The sequence below is a fragment of the Notechis scutatus genome, chromosome 2 (assembly GCF_049901735.1).
Source record: "Notechis scutatus isolate UNSWTSFEM ecotype Mainland chromosome 2, rNotScu1.2, whole genome shotgun sequence".
Classification (NCBI taxonomy): Eukaryota; Metazoa; Chordata; class Lepidosauria; order Squamata; family Elapidae; genus Notechis; species Notechis scutatus.
In genome coordinates, this window is record NC_142010.1 from 165,998,669 (window position 1) to 166,015,070 (window position 16,402).

The 16,402-nt window shown below is 40.4% G+C and overlaps 1 protein-coding gene and 1 long non-coding RNA gene across 2 annotated transcripts in view; one reads left to right on the forward strand and one right to left on the reverse strand.

Annotated features, from left to right (window-relative positions):
- The window catches only part of LOC148132386 (uncharacterized), a 26,571-nt gene extending 14,749 nt beyond the window's left edge, over nucleotides 1-11,822 (forward strand). The window contains exon 3 of the long non-coding RNA XR_015747935.1: nucleotides 11,692-11,822. This is a non-coding gene — a long non-coding RNA (uncharacterized LOC148132386). The remainder of the gene's footprint in view (nucleotides 1-11,691) is intronic.
- Nucleotides 9,085-16,402, reverse strand: part of WARS2 (tryptophanyl tRNA synthetase 2, mitochondrial) — a 20,937-nt gene continuing 13,619 nt past the window's right edge. The window contains exons 3-6 of the mRNA XM_026675411.2: nucleotides 13,826-13,906; nucleotides 13,334-13,419; nucleotides 12,640-12,758; nucleotides 9,085-12,198 (exon numbers count right to left, since the gene is read on the reverse strand). Of these exons, the coding sequence (XP_026531196.1) occupies nucleotides 11,750-12,198; nucleotides 12,640-12,758; nucleotides 13,334-13,419; nucleotides 13,826-13,906 (735 nt within the window). The 3' untranslated portion in view covers nucleotides 9,085-11,749. The remainder of the gene's footprint in view (nucleotides 12,199-12,639; nucleotides 12,759-13,333; nucleotides 13,420-13,825; nucleotides 13,907-16,402) is intronic.

Consider the following 16,402-nt stretch of genomic DNA (forward strand, 5'->3'; position numbering starts at 1 on the left):
GAATTCCCTGGATGCAAGAAAAGGCAGTGCTGACCTTGATTTAGCTACGCTCTCCAAAATAGATGGAAAACCTTGGTAGGTCCAACAGCTCCACATAGGTTGGTTCAATAATATGGAATAAGGTAAGATTGGTCAGCTGCCTTGTTTTCAAAAGGCCTTTTGGCTAATCTCACACAGTTTATATAAACCTTAAGAGCTAAACATACACAGTTGCTTTGGGTGGGGAAGGTATTTCTGCAGCAAGAGATCGCTCAGTTTCACTTCCAAGCATTTACCACTAAAAGGATCTCAGTACTGGAGAAGCTTCGAAGTCTCATCAATGCCCTGGAGAATAAAGCCTGACTTGGTGGAATCGGGGGATTGGCAGAAGACCAGTCAGTCAATGTTTCCTCACTTGTGATTTATAGTGGCTTAGTATCACGGTCCTGATATAACTAATATAGACAGGTTTTATATTGCCACAAGTGGCTGGGTGGCACTGGAAGGTGCTATAAATCACTAGTGAGGAAATGACAAAAATGGAATCAGCAGGTGTAAATCCAGGGCAAAAGCAGGAGAAGCAAGGGAGAGGTCAAGAGGTCGAGAATACCAGGCAAATAATAAAGGCAACTTAAGATCTTAGGTTAGGGGTGGACCGTAACTGCAGTCCAACAACTGTCGCTTCCAAAAATTGGCAGTGAAGATTCTCTTTGAAGGTAAGAAATTAAACGTGGTAGGATGGACACCAAAGAAGCCAAGAATCCTAGGGTTGGAAGGGACTTCGGAGGTCTTCTAGGTCCTTGTATCATCACAGACAAATGATTATGCAATCTTTTCTTAAAACCTCCAGCAATAATGGTGCACCCACAAGGAGGCAAGAGTTGGTTAACTGTTCGCACTATCAGGAAATTTCTCCTTAGTTCTAGATTGGATCTCTCTTTAGCAAGCTTCCACCCATTGCTTCTTGTCCGGCTCTCAGTAGCTTTGGAGAATAACTTGCTGCACTCTTCTCTGTGACAGCCCCTCATGTATTTGTGTCGTTTTGACATGAGACGGGCAGCAAATAAATTTAATAAAATACTGGAAAATAGCTATTATGTCACTCCTCGTCCTTCTCTTCATTAGACTAAATATACCTAATTCCTTTGCTCTTTGCATTCTTTCTAGAATGTCAGCTTCTTTTTTGTATCATGGTGACCAGAACTGGATGCAATATTCCAAGTGTGAGCATTACCAGTGCAGTATAGTTTCCCATGATCTTGATGCTATCCCTCTGTTGATGCAGCCTAGGACTACATTGGCTTTTTTGGTAGCTGCAGCACACTGCTGGCTCCTACTTAAGTGTTGCACACTGACCCCCCTGGCTCAGCCCCCCCAGCCAGCTTTGCGGCTGGGGACTGGAGCTAAGTCCCCAGGCAAACGGTTGGCCCCACTAGGATACCTAGATCCCTCTCACAGCTACTGCTGTTGAAGCAGATACCAGCTATTCTATACCTGAGCATTTGTTCTGTCTTGCCTAAGCCTAAGACCTTACTTTGCTTGCCACTGAATTGCAGTGGCTTTTTTGGAAGCTGCAGCACGCTGCTGGCTCAATATTATTAAAATGGTTCATTATTTGGGGGGGTGAGTGAAAATTCAACTTGGGGGACAGAATCTTTGGATATAATCTGTCCCACTACAAGTGGATTGAGAAGCACATTAATCTGAATGCAGAAGGCAAAATTACAATTCAGTCACGAACAGCTCATTACTTGCTTTTTGGTGGGGCTTCACTATTCAGGGAGGATGTGGGTGGATACATTTATAAATTACTGACTTGTTTCAAAGGAAAATTTTAGTACATGCCATCAGGAAGCAGTATATCATGATCTCTCAGAAAGCATGGAATGCCAGATTCGATAAATATGGCCCTAGGAAATGGAAGAAGAAAGTTTGGTGGCCTTGTCAGTTTGCCTTTTGAGCCAGCTGGTATTGTACATTCACAGTAAAAGTTCTCTATTCATGATCCAATTGTTGAGTAGATAAAGGATCCAGTGCGTGTAACTAAGATGAGGTGAGTTGCAGGTCAATTGTACTTCTCAGCTGTATTCTCTTGAGCAGGAATCCCCAACCACCGGTCCGCGGACGGTACTGGTCCGTGGAACAAGTCCTACCGGGCCGCTGGTTTGCTGGGCGCCGCCATCTTTTGATGAAAAAGTGCTTCCAGTGAGCTTTTCCGGGTAGAAAGCTCACTGGAAGCACTTTTCATCAAAAGATGGCGGCGCCAGCTGATGCCGGTACCGGGCCGCGGCATAAAAGGTTGGGGATCACTGCTCTTGAGTACTTGATCCAGAATAGACTAGAGCAGAGATGGGTAGCTTTCCTTTGAAACCTTTCAGTGGGTTGGGATTTTGGTGCATTCAAAATCAGTGAACTAACCTCTAGCAGGCCATTTAATAGCATTAAAACAAAATTAATGTATTTTACATTTGCCAATGAATGTTGGCAGTGCAATTTGGGATAAGAAATTCCATGAATCAGAAAAATGAGTCAAGGAACCAGAGGGTGAAGAAGAAAGTATCGCTGTGAATTATAGACTTCTCCCCCTGCCATTGCAATTCATGTTTAATAAAAATACATTGTTTTTTGGCCAGGGGAAGCCCATGCCTGAAAGCCCGGAAGTTGTACTAATCCGTCCTCTTCAGTTAGCCAGGTTTCCTGTCTCTTGCATAACAGGAGAACAAGTTTAAAAAAAAGTTGCTCAAAGAATCATGGACAAAATGATATAGCTACTCTTAGTAAAGCTGGCAACTTGAAATGGTTGTGTAAATCTAAACATACTTTTTAAACAGAGAGCTATTTAAAGTTACAATTGCCAAAACATCTTAGGGAGATATTTACGTGAGCGAGATTTGAAGAGCTTGATACAATGGCCGTTGGATATGGGAGATTCCATTCTATACTATATAATGGATTGCGTTGTGGAGTGGTAGTGGTAGAAGACTTGGCTCACATACTATGTGATTGTTGTTTGTATAAGAGGGTGAGAGACAGGTACCTTGGTTCATATATTAAACAAATGACCCCATATTAAAATAACATACCTTATATGTGGCCAGAATCTGAAAACAACATTCGATACGGCATAGTACTTGAGTAAAATGGTTCAACAGATCAGCATCTGTGGAACTGATTGAGGTAGATTGTAGGGGTGATACTGAAACATAATTTTATCTTATTTTACTTTCCTACATATCAAATTATTGTATTTTACTCCAATTTCATTTTAAATTGTTTTTATGGGCTTTTATAAACAATTCGTATTGGAACTCTGCATTTTGATATGCCCTATGGGCTAATCAATAAACTAAATTAAACTAAACTACAGATTTAATCTCTGTAGACTTCCTATTTATATAAGTAGCCAACTGGGATATTTCTCGTTGTGGGATGTATTGGAGAGTCGACTGCTATAAACATGTTTAGCACTTGTCCTGGTGGTTCCTGTCTTGTTTGACAAAGATGATTTTTTGAAAGCCAGAATTTGCCACAAGTGATTTTTTTAACTGGCAGACCATCTATGCTGAGGTCCCTGAATCAGGACCGGCTGTGGATTTCACATCCTATACAAAAACTGAGGCTGACCCCCTTATTGGATTAACACATTGGCAGGTTGTACTTTAGACCAGGGATGGACAACTTTACAGCTCTTCAGATGTTGGAGTTTACCACCTATCGCCTGCCTTCATTGGGTCATGTTCTAAATATCATTTTCCTTACTGGGCAAGAAGGTGCTGGTTTAAAAGAAAATTATTAAGAACTTTTCACTGTTTTTAGAACTTTTCCCTTATCATGGTTTGCTTATGTTTAGATTTAGAATTGCTTTTCCTGTTTGACAAGGTGAGAACCTGTCAGATCAGTCAGCCCAACCACCAGGAAATGATGGTTTCAAACTGATCCCAGGGACTTTAAGAAAATTGGAGATTTTTTTCTGGCATCACTGGTATTATCTTGTTAATATCACTGAACTGCAGAGATGACTTAAGTAACTGACACAATAAATTTTAGAGATCCTTCCTTTTCAGCAGAGTTTGGGAAGCTCCAAGACAAACAGAAGACATTTTAGAACAATTAACAAACGCTAACAAGAGCTCATTATGGAATCTATAGCTGCATCCTTACTGTCACATCTTTCCTCAAATGGTTAGGGGCCTTCTATAATCTGGTGTTGATGTAACTGGTTCCATGGCAATGTCCTCCTTAGCGCCTCTGTGAGGCAATTAGAAGGATAAAACATTTCTAACTGTTGCTGTCTGGACCCCACAGTGTGTAGATATAAGTCAGTCCTTGAAGGATCTTAGAGCTTTGCTTGTCATGTTTTGTTGGATGAACATTTTTTTTTGGGGGGGGGGGAGAGGGCTGAGGCTGAGCAGAAGGGGTAAGATTCAGCCAACTACGGGTTCATTTGGTCATTAGCACCCATGAAATGAATCTGTATGGTTAGTTGTTAAAATAGTCACTAAATAAATTCTAAATCAAGTTATGATGTAGACTTAGCACTTTGATAAGTGTTTGCCATCAGTCGCCAGCCCAAGCAAGAAATCATTGCCAATTGTTACCCTCTCCACAGAGTAAAGGAGATGTACTGTGCAACGGGGGAGAAAGCAAATAAAGATGGCTTTGAGTCTAGTTCAGTTCCTGGTGGTTACATGGACACATTCTCACAACTTTCCTGGCAACCCTACATAAGTGGTCTATCAATGTCTTCTAGTAAGCTGTTACCCAGACTCGGCTATGCTTAGCTTATGAGTCCAAGGTGATCAGATGTTAACCTTGCTGAGACAAAAACTTTCTGGAACTCAGAAACTCAGTTCCACCCAAGTATTGAACAGGCCCAGTCTTGCTTAGCATTTGAGGACCAGGCAAGGTTACTCAGATGGCTGTGTCACCTCACTGTGGGAACATGGTGGAAGCCTGAGTACACTAGCAGGAAGGCTAGTTATTAGTAGAAAGAATCCATAGCACACGTGAACTCCAGATTTGCCAGGGTTTTTTTTTTTTTCCTGCTGGGACTTAAAAATGGGGGGAAAAGAAGTGGATGTAAAAGAAAAGGAGCACATCCTCCTTTTCAACTGCTGAGAATTGAAAATCCTTGATGACTTACTTCCAGTCCTTCAGACTTTGACCTTCTGATGACTTCTTTGTACTGATAGAGGAATTCCAATCTGGGGGCACAACTTAAGAGGGGTGGTTACAGCCTCTGTGCCACCAGGCTTTTTGAGTCCTGCCTTTTATCCTACCCCAAGTTTCAGGACCACATTTTTGTCTGTTTTGCAGTATAGACACAAATGGATGGAAAGCTGATTTCCCCTAGGTTTATCCAGAAAGTTCCGTGTTTCTTACGTCTGAGGCAAAATGAATTGTATCCCGAAGGTCAATTTTTAACTGCAGATACTGAATGACTTTAAAGTTGTTGAAAAATTTTAAAACTAGTAAACACATTACTGATGTGTTTTAACCAAAATGTTTGGTTTTGAATATGACTTTACTTGAGAACTTGAGCACTCTGTGATGGGACACAAATTTGACAAATAAAGATATAAAATTAGGCTGTTGAACTAACTCTCTCCTATTTATACCCATTGCCTCAGGAAATGATCTGAAGTAAAGCACCTTTTTATGGATTGGAGCGAGGAGCTGTACGGTAGAGGGCTGAACAAGTAGCCTCTCTTCTCTCAGCTCTAAGAAAGTTGTTATTGTATAGGTCACATTTCGGTATGTATCTAATTAACACCGAACTGTTCCATATATCTAGAAGGACATGAAAGTATATACAGAAAAGAGAAACATACCATTGGCTTTTTCCCTAAATGTACATACTTGCATAATGATCATGTTTGTGCCAGAGTAGCCAGAGTTTCTGATTTCTCTGCTTCTAAAAATATCCTTTGCATTAAATTCCAAAGGTCAGCCTTGGTCTGATTTGGAATGTTGCAAGCCAAAGACTCTCTTGGAGCAGTAAGGAAGATCACTTCAGCCATTAAACCAGCATCCAGCACACATTTATATTGCAAAGCTACAAATGGAAAATGTCTGTGCAGAAAGCAGTGCTTTTCCAGGCAATGTCCATATCCTGCAAATCCAGTTTGGCTGAAGCTCCTTGTTAATGTATATACACAACGACAGAGGTGGGATTCAAACGTTTTTTACTACCAGTTCTGTGGGCGTGGCTTGGTGAGTGTGGGTGTGGCAGGGGAAGGATACTGCAAAATCCCATTCCCTCCCCCACCCCACTAGCCTGCTTTCCAGCTCCGTTCTCCTATGCAGGGCAACAAAAGAAGACGCAGCAATCAGCTGGGACTCGGGAAGCAGAGAATAGATGGGGGTGGGGCCAATCAGAGGTGGTATTTGCCGATTCTCCGAACTACTCAAAATTTCCGCTACCCTTTTTCCAGAACTGGTCAAAACCTGCTGAATACCACCTCTGCTCAACAGCCTTCCTATCTTTAAGGATCTGTAATGTGTGAAACAGTAGCAATTTTTCAGATTTCAGTAGTTCTCTTCAGTGTTGAATCACAATCTATCAATCAAATGGTACTTTGGATGAAATCACAGCTACCTTTTAGTATACAGTAGTCAACCAAGGAATTTGTTTCATATTAGACAGACTGAACCCTTTTGCATGCAAGTCCATTTCTGATTATCCAGAGTTTTCTAGGCAAAGAAAAGTGAATCAGAAACCCTTGTTTGCTCCATAAAATAATTTATTTTGTCCACTCCATTTTGTCCTCTAGGAGTGCACTGAAATGCTGCATTTTAGATGATATTGCCCCCTGGTGGCCATCTCAGGCAACAGCTCCCCATTGTTGTTGCTGCCAGTGGGAACCAGTTAGTGCTTCTAAATTCCAAGGCCAACTGAAATGTCTGATAACTCTGTGCATGCGTGCTGGATGGAGAGGACTGAGATATCTGTATCAAAAAGGCGTAGTAGAAAAATTTCAATCAATCAAGAATAGAGGTGGAAGGGACCTTGAAGGTCTTCTAATCCAACCCCCTGCTCAAGCTGGAGATCCTATACAATTTGAGACAAGTCTCTTCTTAAAAACTTCCAGTGCTGGAGCACACAAAAACTTCTGAAGGCAAGCTGTTCCACTGGTTAATTGTCCTCGCTGTTTGGCAGTTTCTCCTTAATTCCAGGTTGCTTCTCTCCTCGATTGGTTTCCATCCATTGTTTTTTGTGTTCTGGTGCTTTGGAAAATAAACTGACCCCCCTCCTCTTTGTGGCAGCCCCTCTGCTATCATGTCAGCCCAAGTCCGTCCTTTCTCTGGACTGGCCATACCCAATTCTTGCAACCGTTCTTCCTATGTTTTAGTCTCCAAGCCCTTAATCATCTTAGTTGCTCTTCTCTGCACTTTTTCCAAAGACTCAACATCTTTTTTGTAGCGTGGTGGCCAAAACTGGATGCAGTATTCCAGGTATAGTCTTACTAAGGATTTATTAAAGCAGTATTAATACTTCACATGGTTTTTATTCTATGCCTCTGCTTTTATACAATCAAGGGTTGTATTTGCTTTTTTGGCTGCTGCCGGACACTGCTACCTCATATTTAAGTGACTGTCCACTAGCACTCCAAGGTCCCTCTAACAGTTACTGTTTTTGAGTCAGGATTGTCTAATCTGTACTTGTATCTTTGGTTTTTCCTGCCCAGGTATAAAACCTTGCTTTTTTCCACATTAGATTTCATTTTGTTGAAGAACACCCATTGTTCAAGTCTGTCAAGATCTTTTTTGGATCCTGAGCATGTCTTCTTGGGTGTTGGCTATTCCATTAAAATGGAATTAAAATGCTCAATAGAAAACTGTTATGTGTATATGTCTGTACATTTTTTGATGCATGCCTGTTGTTAACACTGAACTGTAGGGACATCCTAATGCTCTGGCAGGGAGGTAGTGAACTTAATGAATGGGGACACAAAATTTCAAGACAAGCCATTTCTGGTGATTGAACAGACCGAGCAGTCAGCCAGGCAAGACACAACTTGTCTTAATGGGTTCATGAGAAGTTCATCTTTAAATTATTTTAAACAAGTAATTTAACACTTAATACTACAACGATTCATGCAAGGTTCTATACTTCTTGCAAGTATAGAAGAAAAAGAGAAATGAGCATAGTGAAGTACAAAGCGGGGAAATGTCTGTGGAGATTCTCATTCATCCAGGTCATGGTTGTCCCAAAGGTGATGTTTAAAAGGGTTTTCTTAGTTCTTCAGCAGAACTGAAGAAGCCTCTTGGATGAGAAGGGAAACCTCCCCCCCAAAGTCCAGCTGTTTTCTGAATGACACTTTTAGGATTACAAAGTGGGGATTGTAAATCTTCAGTGCCCTCTCTGCCATTACTGCTTTAAAGTGGAGAATAGGAGAAATGATGCAGGTAATGTTTTGCTGAGTATTTTTAAAAGAGATATTTCTTTATGCCAGCATGGTAAGATGCAAGACTAGTAGACTTGTGTGTTGATTTTTGATTTGCTGATTTTCTGAAACAAAATAAGGTCTCACAGAAGCCCAGGTGCTTTATTATCCCAAAAGCAGGACCTTGGGTTTAATAGGCCATAACTTTACCAAGCAATATTTCAACGTTTTATGCTGTGACTTCCTGGAATCGTGTTTCTTTAGAACATTGTGGTGCAGGTTTTATTCATCACATATTGCACAATGTTTTCATCCTATCGTTTTCTAAAAGACAGCATGTGTTCCTTGCTCTCCTGAAAATAGCTGAATATAGTTCTATAGCAATATGCTGTGTCTCATTAATCATCCAGCCAGTGATTAGCTTCCCAGTTCTAGGGGAAAAATACCGTTCAGGACCTAAAATACCGTTCTTGGCTTGTCAGCTTTTTGGTTGAGATTCTGCGTTTTCTGAGATTGGAGCTCTCCTAAAACCTCCCTCATCCACCTGACTGCTGCTACCACATTGCACGGAGCATGCTATCATTAATCTGTATCAAAATTATCAAAGGTTTAGCTATGCAGTGCAACAAAAACACTTGACAATAATGAGATGCTTGGTAGAAATCTCACTGCTTTTACAGCGTATGGAAAATAAAGAATCCAAATGAATAAAACTTACTTCCCGTTCACCAGCATTTTAATCATTTTACCAACAAGAGTTTCCAGTTCATTCAGCAACAGATGTCTATTACTATTTTATTACTGTTTTCATCTTTCACTGTCTTTAGAATGAGATAACGGGCCCAACAGCTCTTTCCATTATATCAATTCATATTAGTTTATGTGGGGGATTCGTGTCAATGCCCTGAGTTTAAAGAGAATTGGGAAAGATTACAGAGTGCAGGAAAAGCACTGAATTCCCCAAGTGCTTCTCTGCAGCAGCCTATCTCATAGGACCTTTACAGTTTTGACACTGAAAAGTGAACCAGTGGTGGCTGAGGATGACAGAGAGATCTGCACACAAAAGTAAACATTTGTTTAAGTTAGCCTGCAAAAGAGAGAATTTAATCCCACTAAAGAGCTAAAATGGTTAAATGAAGAGCTTGAGTTTGTTTTCAAACACCACCATTTGATGAGTCTGGATAGAGAGCTGAATCTGTCTGTGGTTAGCAGGCAGCCCACGTGTAAACAGTTTCCAGATGGCAATTCAGAAGAAGATGCTAGCATCCTGCCCTTTACCTCCCACTTTCCCAGGAACCCACCAATCAGCTCTTTGGCAGGCTGCAAGAGGTGCTGACCGGCTGGGCCAGTGCTTTCTGGGCTGTCTCTGGCCGTGTAGCCACAGGGCACAACCAGGATCGTGCTATAGCTGGGTAGAATATTTCCTTACTTACTTATATTTCACATTGTTGAACCGCTCATCTCCCTCAAAGAGGGAACAGCCAGAGGTATATCATCATACAATAGAAACATACCCTCTTCTTCCACACAACGGGCTAGGGAAGGGATTTTTATGTATTCATGAATGCTTACACACAAATTCTGGGAACCTTACAGGAGAATTAGTTTTGCAGGCAGGGTGTGAAGAATAGAGACCTGATGACGAGGCATTGGCTGGATAGGTTTACGGCTGCTCCCACATCATTTGGGATTTTTCTCAAGACCATGATCTAACAATGCTAAACGTTAAAGGGATGACACTGGAAAACTGGCTCTGGAGTTTGTAGGGCTTCCTATGAAGTCAGTAAACATGAAACAAAATAAGAGAGCATTGGAGTTGCTATGCAGCTGTTTGGGAATCCTGGCTCGGGCTGTAGTCTTTTGCTCACACTCTTACATAAGGCACAAAAACGTGAAGATGTCTGTTTCAGAACCAGTCTGGCTGCACATGAAAAAAACTCTTAAGTTCATAAAGCCGAGGCTGTTCTGCCTGCCAAGCATCCACAGTATAAGAATGGTGTCCTGTTTTCCATAGTTATGCTGCACTTCAAATAAACTTGCAAACATACCAGAAGAAAGATGCACGGATGTGATTCACATCTTAGGGAATGGAAGGAATAACTTCTCTGTTCTGAGAAAGAACACAAGTTATAAACTCAGCACTCCTTTTTCAAATATCCAGAGAGATATATGTGGCTGACTTTTCCCAAAACTCGTTTCATTAGAAAACAAGTGCCACTTCCTATCTTCATAAACTCTGTCACAGAATAAAATGCCCCGAGAAACTCTCTTATGGAACAACCAAAGCCTGCATGAGGAAGGCAGATTATTCTAAGCAACATCGTTGCTTAGCATTGTGTGCCATTTTTGTCACATAAGCCCAGGTTATCTAGGGCAGCTTTCATACTGGAAAGAGGAAGGAAAAGATAAAAGAAGTGAGTAAGGAATCTTCAAACTCTGAACTATCTATTCTCCCCATTTTGTCCCTGGGACCACAAACCAGATGGAACTTCCTTCTTCCCCTAAGACAAGAGCCATCACTTCACTGAGCTCTTTCAGCATGAAGTTCCCTCAGGGCTTTGCTCTATTTTTGTCTTTCTTCTCAGGAAGGTTGCTATTCTGGCATAGACCTGGGAGCAACAAAGTGCCAGTTTGGTCTAGTAAAGGCACCAGGCTGTAAACCAGGAGACTGAGTTCTAATCCTGATTTAGGCATGAAAACCTGCTGGGTGATTTAGGCAGGCCACTCTTTCTCAGCCTAACTCACCCCAGAGTTGTGGGGAAATGGAAGGAGGCAGGTCTTTTAGGTATGTTCAGTGCCTTGAGTTATTTATAAAAATAACAAAAGTGGGATCATTTTTGTAAAAAGTCTCAACAACAGTGTTGTAACTTGCTTGGAATACTTTGAGAGAACAGTTTTCAGCTGAGCTGGCTTCACAGCATTTTTACTTGGACTGGCAAGGTAGTCCTTAAAGATCTTAATTCTCAATATCTTGCCATCTTTTGCCCCCGAGGGCAGATCAAAGCTAGATCAGCTACAGTTGTCTTCACCACTCAAATGATCCTAGGAATAATTAACTGCAGCCACTAGTGGACCAAAGAGACCGTTGCATGGCAGAAATAGAAAGGGCATCTTCGCCCAGAAGTTCCACCCCACGTAATCATCTATCTGGTGGGAAACCTGGCCCTTGGAGCAGATTCAGCTTTCCACCCTAAACCGTACTTAGATGTCTTCACTGTACTGCATGTGGTTTGGCTCTCTGCAGCCTCCAAGCCTGGCTCTAAAATAATTAAGACCTGTGAGGGAACAATCTGATAATCAATCTCCTTTTGGATCCTCAAAACAGGACTGAAGTCATGGGACATACTGAAGTAATGAAAGATGATAGCTACTTTTTCTTGGATTCAGTTCAACCCCACCAATCTTTTAATTTCCCAATACACAGGAGCTGCAAGTTCTCTGGCTTTTTCTGCTCCGGATGACAGAACCTCTTCCAGGTAAGTTTTGTCTTCTTTTAGTCTCTTAAACTCATTCCTGACCGGTGCAAGTTTTTCAATGACCGCTTCGGCCACCGCTGCCTTGTAATGGGCTGTATCCAGGCCAGTGCTCTGCTGGACCACTTCCTCTGTGCTGAGCCCTGTGGCAGCAGAGTGAATAGCCACAAGATTGGAGACTCCCAGGCGATGTTCGGGATTGTACGTCACTTCGGAGGTAAAGTCCGTCACAGCCTTGCGAAATTTCAGCTTTATCTCCTCAGGACTATCCGTGATACACACCGTGGCTAATTTATCAGGGTCTGATTTTGACATCTTTGAGGTGGGATCTCTAAGGGACTTCACTTTTTTTGCCGAGGCTACAATCAAAAGAAAATAGGAAATTACAACCTGTACATAATATAGGAAAAGAGTCATGTCAGTCTAGTATAATCAGAAACAGTCTGGTAGCATCTTTTAAGACTCGCCTATTTTTAATTTAAGCCACAGCTTTTGTGAGCTGCAACTCACTTCATCAGATGCAGAGTGGCTTGATGGACACGAGATGCAGAAGTACCAAGCTACTCTCTAGATCGGACAGGCAGCCTTTCCTATAGCTTTTGTGGCCTTACAAATATTTTCCCAGTTGGAATGATGACATATATTTATTTCGGACTGCCAAAAAGGTTCATGGTTGAACTTTCTTTTCTTTGATAGTTGCCCAATCCTCCTCCCATCCCATCCTATCCCACCCCATCCAAAACACATTGATATTATTCAACCAGCGGCTTGTTGTGCTTTTTGCTATTCTTCTTACTCACTTAAAAGGGCTTTGGGTACTGGAAAGAACTCCCCATACTTCTTATTGAACTGGCGGGCTGTATCTTGAGTCAGCTCCAAGTGGAGGATTTGATCTTCTCCAACAGGAACATGTGTTGACCTTTCAAATGAAAAAGAAAACTGTGCCTATCTTACCTGCTTATTTCAAACGCCTTCAGAAAACTGAAGAATGAGTGAATGCTCCAACGCTGGAAATTTTTAAAAAAGATGTTGGATAACCATTTGTCTGAAGTAGTGTAGGGTTTCCTGCCTAGGCAGGGGTTGGACTAGAAGACCGCAAAGGTCCCTTCCAACTCTGCTATTCTATTCTATTCTATTCTATTCTATTCTATTCTATTCTATTCTATTCTATGCCATGCCACGCCACGCCACGCCACGCCACTCCACTCCATTCCAGAGTGCTAAATAGAACAATTAGATTTGCTGATAGTTTACAGAAGCTGGAGCAGAAGGGAATTTTATTTTGCTCTCCTTCCAAGCTTTCAGCCGTACCCTCCATAATATCTGCTACAGAACAATTCACACTTCTTAAGGTGAAGGGCAGGGGATCTGCTCCATGGTTGATACCATTTTGTTGGAGGGAGTTGGATGCTCTCAATAACTCAGCTGTAACTTTTGTCCGACACGTTATATTACAGGCATTCCATCTGCAAATAGAAAAACGGTCATTCTTACTTGTAGAGAAGAATATCTGCCGCTTGAAGGACAGGATAGGTAAAGAGCCCAACTGTCGCTCCACTGGTCTGACTGGCCTTCTTAAGCTAGTGGTAGAAAAATAACATAACCTTGATTAATCTCTTTATTATTTGATCTTGAATAAAATACTCATCATTAGGACAGGTTGTTTTTCCATAAACTGAGAAATTATTTATTTATTTATAGATTAGAAGGTCATTTGCATGATTTATAAGAATATTGTCCAAAATCAGAAAGTAACTTAAGCAAATTCTTTAAAGGAGCAGCCTACAGAAAGTGCAATTTAAAAAAAAAATCTGGAACATAGAGGATTCAAATATTTAGTGATCTCAGCCACATCATCAAGCATTCCCACTTCTTCTTTATGTTTATGCACAGGCAGAAGAATGGGCTACTGCTGTGAAGAATGGGCTATTGATGGAAAATAACCTTCCCAGATAACTCACCTCTGTCTTCTCAATGGAACCTTACCTTCCACTGAGGAAAATGTTCTAGACGTTGGATTCCTATCAAACACCCTAAGACCCAGCTAAGCTGAGCATGTTCAGGCACCTGAAACAAATGATAGACGAAAATAAGTACATTGTGGTTTTATAAAAACTCAACATCAATTGGAAGATATCCTTCCAAATAAAAGGCAAGGGTTTTATACATACACACACACACACACACACACACATATACTTATATTTATTTATTCCATGGATTGGGTTATTTTAGTTCCCAAAAATATATTCTCAGCTCAACTTGCTGATCTGTGTTAACTATAACTTGCCTTACTTGTACATCACATCAAAAATATTTAAGGTAATCTTTGACTTTAAATAATTCATTTAGATTTTTATTTGATTTTTAATGCCTAACCAATTGATAAAATATCAAAAGGATGAGTGCAAGAGCCTCTGAGGTACCATCCTAAAGGCCATAGGATTCTGTCCTCTGAGGTTAGAGAAAGAACTCCCAATTCTGAAGGGCAAAGCTAGGTTAGGAATTCCAATCCCATCATTCTCCAAGTCTATGAAAGGTAGTTGGGCAAAGTGCAGATGAGAAGCCAGTTTCAGCTGTTGGATCCTAAACCATTCTGGCTGTCTCCTACTCTCAAATTAGGAGACATTTAGAGCAAGCCTGGAGCTTAAAAGCATTTCCCAATGTGTACTTAAGACTGGTCCTTGACCTTAATATACAAAGAGACAAAACCAATATTTTATATCTCTGCTACAAGGTATCTCCCCTCTTATCAAAAATCAACCAGTTTAATCTCATATCCAAACAACCAGAATCAAGGGAAAGCTTATGATCAGAATACTTATTCTTCTGGAAATCTTTCTTGCAGTATAAGCTGAAAATATGTAGAAGTATTATAAAATGTTATAAATTCCACTGTACTTTACCCAGCTGAATTTGCCAAAGATGTGATCATCCAAAATCGCATCCTCTACTGATCCCCAGAGCTTTGACTACGTATTAATGAGCACCTAGATCTGATCTGTAAATTTCTATTTTAATGTACTCTCTTTCTCATACTCATTTTATTCTGCTATTCACATTTCAATTTTATTTGGTCCAAACATGGAGATAGTTGATTTTCTGAAATAATAACAATAACCAACAACAGGAATAACCAACAACCCTTTGCATAAAGTTTTGAGACTGTTTCTTGATTATTTGTCTTCCAGGACAGATAACCCTAGCCTTTTTCTTTGCTGGTCAACGTTATTTGATCAATGCCTTCCCTTTATCTTTGGATTCTGACTGTAAATTCTCATATATTCTGATAAGTTATATTTTCTGTGGGCTCCTGTTAATCTAATCTACTTTGGATAGTTTTCTAAGAAATGACATTTTTCAAATAAGCTGACTGTTGCATTAATGTTGAATGATTTCACATATGTATCCCTCTGGCAGCTTTTCCAGATTTTTTCCTTTTTAACTCAGCCAATGAGATTCAGAGCCAAATAGCCGTTCCAGATAACTCAGATCCAAACTATCAAAAATCTGTGGATAATAGAAACTATGAAACAGTTAAATCAAAGTTCTGATTATCAGCACTACATTGCCTGACTATTAAAAAAGATAGTTATTAATGGTCAGAAAAATAGTATTAGCTAGTGGCAGCAAATTCAAACAAAATTCTACAGCTCTGTTTCTGGAAAATGACACTCTTCAGCTAGAGAACCACATTTGTGTCAATTTGAATCTGCAATCAAAAACAGGAGCTCAGACAGTAGCGGTGTGGAACTGTGTGCAGAATCTGTCATTCTGTGTTCAAGAGTATTTTTGGTTCTGTATTGTGTCAGTACAGAACTACTAATTCTGAAAAAGAAAAAAAATCTGGCACATTAATTCCAAAGAAGATAATCCTCTCATTTCTTGTAAAAACCATTGAACGAGCAAAGAATATTAATAGCAGGTAAAGAAGATGCAATCTGACTTATCCATATACTCTACTAAACATATTTTAGTCAGGTTGTGTTAGAATGTTTTTGTTGAATGCAGTGTGTTTTGTCTCCCACTGGTTCTTTTCTCTCTTCTCTTCTGAGACAGTGTTAATTTAAAATCAAATATTCCAAATGGTTCCCTTCTGATATATTCTAGTTCTCTTTTGATGTGTACAATTTCTCCTGGGAGATTCTTAATTATTTTAACCATTGCAGCTGGTATTGGGTTTTTGTTTTGTTTGATGAAGCTGTTGGAACACCACATTAGGGACTAGACTTATTACTGCTGGAACTATCTCTGCTTTCTTTTGCCAAAGTCATTCTGCTTCTTTGCAAGTCTTCACATTTTGAGATTTTCTCCAGTTCTTTCTCTTCTATTATGCTGTCTCCCAGTACTGTCACATCCACTATCCAAGCTTCTTTTGTCTTTCTTACTATTATTAAACAAACATTAGGACCCATTAAAATTTTGACAAATTAAAGAAGCTTCTCATAAAGACAGAGTGTTTGGAAAACTTTTTCATGTAAGATGTCTATTTTTCATACAAGCTTCTGCCTTGACTTGCCAAGTTGCATACTTTGGGGCATTGAAAAGAAAGCACTAGGAGCC